This window comes from Daktulosphaira vitifoliae, unplaced genomic scaffold (assembly GCF_025091365.1).
Source record: "Daktulosphaira vitifoliae isolate Bord-2020 unplaced genomic scaffold, ASM2509136v1 Scaffold_5, whole genome shotgun sequence".
NCBI classification, from domain to species: Eukaryota; Metazoa; Arthropoda; class Insecta; order Hemiptera; family Phylloxeridae; genus Daktulosphaira; species Daktulosphaira vitifoliae.
The window spans coordinates 17218499-17223990 of NW_026099576.1; the positions used below are offsets into that span (position 1 = coordinate 17218499).

At 29.4% G+C, this 5492-nt stretch overlaps 1 protein-coding gene across 1 annotated transcript; it reads right to left on the reverse strand.

Moving 5' to 3' along the window:
• Positions 1–1494: 1494 nt before the first annotated feature.
• On the reverse strand, positions 1495–2016 carry LOC126908213 (craniofacial development protein 2-like). Its single transcript, XM_050690125.1, has one exon. The coding sequence runs from the start codon at positions 2014–2016 to the stop codon at positions 1495–1497; it is 522 nt and encodes a 173-aa protein (XP_050546082.1).
• Between the last annotated feature and the right edge of the window lie 3476 nt (positions 2017–5492).

Below are 5492 nucleotides of genomic sequence, written 5' to 3' on the forward strand. Positions count from 1 at the left end.
ACGTATTAATAAAGTTTGATTTTTGTATAAATTATATATGCATCTTCTGTCGTAATACTTAATTCCAATTGATTTTAGAATATCGAATAATATACTCCACTTTACATTATCAAACGCCTTCTCTAAATCGACAAAGGCTATAAATGTATCTTTGCTTCTTCTAATTTGTTTTTCAATTAGTATTCTCAGTGTTAAAATTGCCTCCCTTGTTCCTATGTTTTTTCTGAATCCGAATTGATCTTTACCCAGATTTTCTTCTATCTTTTTATCTATCCTGTTTTTGATTATTCTGGTGATAATTTTGGCGGCATGTGTGATGAGGTTTAATGTTCTGTACTCTTCACATTTTTGAATTCCTTTTTTTTTTGGAATCAGTACCACAATAACCTTCTCGAAATCACTAATGGCTCTTCCCTTTAAATATATTTCATTGCATATTTTGTACAGTTCTTTTTTAACAGCTACGTCTGTGTATTTAAGTAACTCTGCTGGGATTTCATCTACACCATACGCTTTATTGTTTTTAAGGAAGTCCATCGCATGATCAAATTCGGCCTGCAAGATATTATCACCTTTATCATCCTCATCTACATTATCTTCTTCCTCAAATATCATAGTTGAATTATCCTCATATAATTCTTTCAGATATTCTTTCCATCTTTTAGCCTTTTTATCAGCTTCTAGTAATAATTCGCCGTTTTTGTTTATTAGGGTTCCTGCGTTTTGTTTCCTTTCACGAAAAAGCTTTTTTGTTTCTGAAAACGCCAGGTCACTTCTTCCTTTTTTTAAAAATTCTTCTATTTCCTTACATTGCTCATCTAGCCATTTTTCTTTAGCTTTTTTTATCTTCCTTTGCACTTTATTTCGTATTCTTTTGTATTGTTGTTGTTCTTGAGTGTTAATTTGATTTTTATACCTTCTTCTTTCCTTTATTAGCTTAACTATTTCGTCTGTCATCCAAGGTTTTCTCGGCTCTTTTTTTTTGGGTTCCTAATACTTCCTCTGCCTGGATCTTTAGAATTTTCTTAATATTTTCCCATTTATAATCCTCCGACTGACAATTATCAATTTGTATGTTGTTTAATGCTATCTTACAATTATTTTAAATTCTATTCTCTTCTCATCTTTTTTAAGCATTTCTAAATTCCATTTTTTTGTGAATCCACTTTTCTTAATTTTTTTGTACTTTAGATTTGTTTCCATAATAATTAGATTGTGATCGCTGTCAATATCAGCACCATGATAAGTTTTGCATTGTTTAATTTGATTTTTAAAGCGTTGTTTAGTAATAATATAATCGATTTGATATTTCGCTGTATCTCCCGGCCTCTTCTATGTATATAATCTTCTTTTATGGTGTTGGAAAAAAGTGTTTGCAATTGTCAATTAGTGTTGTGTACAGAACTGTATTAGTCGTTTCCCTCTCTCATTTTTGGTTCCCAAGCCATAACTACCCGTTATGTTACTTTCTTTCCCTTCGCCTACTGCTGCATTTCAGTCGCCCAGGATTATAACATTCTCCCCTGCTTTAGTAATCGCTATTATTCCATCTATTTTATCATAAGATTCTTCAACTTCTTCGTCATTTTGTGATGATGTTGGCATGTATATTTGGATAATCGTTGTAATAGCAGGTTTGGTATTAATTTTAACCATGATGATCCTATCTGTACATTGATAGTAGCTGATCACACTTTCTCCACATTGTTTATTCATGATGATGCCTACCCCAGTATGTCCATTTTCCGAGCCTGTATGAATGAATCTGTACTCATCACTCCAAAAATCACCGGGATCTGGCCATCTTACTTCACTTATCCCTATAATATCAATATTTAGTCTTCTCATTTCTAGTTTTAAATTTTCAAACTTTCCGCTTCTTCTCAAGGATCTTACATTCCATGTGCCTACTCTTTTATAGTTTTGTTTTGTTTTACTCAAGGCAGTCTCCACCCGGACATCCGAACGGGAGACTAGTTTACGTCCGGAATCTTTTACAATGAGTTCACAATCCATAACTGCAGATACTAGGGATAATAAGGTGGTGGTTTCCCGTTTCCTTCCACCTCGCCGTTTTGTAAACCTTTAGATGGCTGCCATCTTCACTTACAAATGTTTGGTATGTAGCTGTATCGATCTCCTTGATCTCCACCTACATCCAATACTGGGGAAGCTGCTGCCCTTCCCCAGACCCTTTTGATCGCCTCTTACGACAAGCAGGGATTGCTCTGGGCCAATTCTATCCCGGGACCTAGACGGGAAAATTGAATTCAATAAATTTTTTATTTAAAAAATAAACGAAATCTTTTATAAAGAAAATAGTACTAAAGTATTAATTAATTTTAATTGAGAATGAGGATATGTATTTTTTGATTAGTGTGAAAGTTAAAAACCCAGCACAGGGGGGTCGCGGCACAGTGGTGACGTGGCATAGTTTGATCAAGTATAATGATATCTAACAGTGATTAAAATCACCAAAAAAAAAAACGCTTCGATGCAAATCTTTAGATAGTGTTTAATTTTAAAAAATTGGTGGATTATTCCAAAAGCTACATGATCTGCTAGTTCATTATTAATATCCTAATTAAGATAAAGTATGTCGAATGAAAAAGGGATTATTAAAAAATATTATTTCTTATAAAAAAATAATGTTGATCCATACACTTTTAAATATGTCATAGCATTATAAAGTTAAAAATGTAAAAAATAAAATCGAGAATTTTCACATAATAATAGCATTTGGTAGCCATTTTCACCGTGAAGATAAAATAAAGTCCGAAATTTTTTTTTGGCATAATAAAGTAGATTACATTAACTTTAATTTAAGATATAAATAAAAGTGTCAGACTTTCCGGAACAGTTTCAAAATTTAAGTTGAAAAAGTAAATTTTTTGTGAAAAAGTTGTCATTTTAAATCCCCCTCTGTGGGCAGGTAAAGGGTCAGATATAAAAAAAATATATACCAAATGATAGGTAAAGACATCATGCATCTATAAAAAAAAAATTATATTGATCCATACATCTTTCAAAAAGTTATAGCATTATAAAGTTAAAAATATAAAAAAGAATTTTTTTACAAAAATCGTATTTTTTTTTAAAACTTTGATGTCTATTTTCACCATGAAGATAAAATAAAGTACGAAATTTTTTTTTACCATAATGAAGTATATTACATTCGCTTTAATTTAAGATATATATAAAAGTGTCAGACCTTCCAGAACACTTTCAATATTTAAGTTGAAAAAGTTCTACTTTTTACATGCATTTTTTAGATTTGAACCCCCCTCGTATATAGGGAAATGATTCGATTTTGCGTATTTTAAACAATCAAAAGAATTAGTTTCAATAGAGGGAAACAGCTTTTAATAGTCAGTGGAGGGTAGTCTAGCGATCTCTAGCGTAATTTTGGAAGATGAGGATTTTAACTTCAATTGGATAATTATGATTAAAGTCCCACACATTGGCGTTACATTAAAATCTTTAGGGTAATTAGAATTAGCCTCATTATTAGCGGGTTATTTTGTATTTTATGTGAAGAGAACCCGTTTTGGTGTATTATATTTTAATATTATAAGTGATAGCATATAATTACATTATAAATTATTTCAGACACTATATTTTCCATATTTTGTTAATATTTAAAATTTTAATATTAATATTCGACCAATCTTATGTCGTATTGATTTAAAATTTATAATATTTCAGTTTTATAATTTAATTTTATATTAATATAATATTTCAGATTTGTTTTCTGTAAGTAATTGAATATATAAAATAAGAAAGCTTTAAATTTTATTTTGGGATACATGATTTTCTATATGTGGTTGTGTTGTTCGGGTGTAATACAGAGAAGTGATTAATTGACATAGCCTCGTGGGAATGGGCCTAAAAAAAATTCTACTCGCATTAAGACAGAAAAAGTAAACACGAAAGAAAAAAATTGTGTACAGTTTGTTCTTATTTTGCTTAGGTTTGAAAAGGTGGAAGGCTCCTGTTAATATATTTTTCATCAGGTCATTCATTTCACTGTCCTTCCGCCCATTTGAAAAAAAATTTGACCAAATGCCATTTATCAAGGACAATTCAATGTGTTTAATTCATATAAAATTTAAATTGTACTCGTATTTATTACTATTGAATAGTTACAATGTACTAATTATTTTTATTAAAAAGAAAAGCAAAAGTTCCAAATATTTTTTTAATTTAACAATATTTGATTAATAATTAATCAAAAAATCGTAAGTATAATTCTTATGACTTTGTATATAATGTGTTTTTTACAAACCAAAAACAATGAAAAGAAAAACGTATTTTTCGTCCATATAGGCAAATTGTATTTAATTTTTGTTGATTACGCTTTAGTAGATTCATCATAGTAAAGATAATTCTTGTGAATGTGATAAGGCGAGAGTGAAAAAGTATATGAAACATAAAATGTCATCTTGTTAAGCTATCTTTTGGTACTAATTAAATGTGTTATCGTATTCGTGTGATTTGCAAATGTAGCCATTCTCAGAACCTGTTCTGTTACGGTTGGTTTATTTTAAATTGTCATCGGTTTTTTTGTTCCCTCCTGGGGGGAGTTTGGAGGCTTACGCTTACGAAGGGTCTTAAATCGATCACCGGAGCCGGCACGCGTAGATTATCCCAAAACTGACGGTGGAAAATAACAATGATAAGAGTAAAGATAAAATCACGGTATTTTAAAATAAGTCGATCAGAAATATAAAATTCTGAGAATGCTCACATTTACAAAATATGCATTATGCAACTGATATACCTATTTCAATTATCTATCGGCTACATAGATTGGAAAATTTCCCCCATACCTATAAAAAAAAAAACTATTTTGTTAAATCAGGAGTTATAAATTTTATAAGTAAAAATACAGTAACATATTTTATACTATTACGACAAAAATAAAAAAAATATATACATTATTATTAATTTTTAATACAAAAATATATATAAATCAACTTTAGGATAAACACAAATTAAAAAGGAAAATGAAAATTGAACTTATTATATCATAAATTGTAATTTATTAAATTTGGAAAAATAATTATATTAGATTTGCAATTATACTTATGTAATTTTGGACCTGTATTAAATTTTTTCACAAAGTTTTACAAAAAAACTTTTATAATAAAATTTTAAATGACATGTATTTTTCTACTTCATAAAACTTTTCTTTGCACTATTCCATTTTGTTTAACTACCCGCGAATTCGATAAATCGTAATTCGAGTTTTAAAAACTTCAAAACACACGTGTACCTACATTGCCTATATAAAATGCCGTTAAATTTTTTATGTGTTTATAAGTTTCAAAAAGTACTGATGTAATCTTCACTATTTTGAGATCTAATTTTGCTATACATAATTTCAGCTGGAAAGTTGTGGTACCACAAAACTTTATTTAAAAGTTTTTTTGTAAAACTTTTTGAACAAATTTAATACAGGTCCAAAATCATCGGAGTGGATTAGCCCGGGT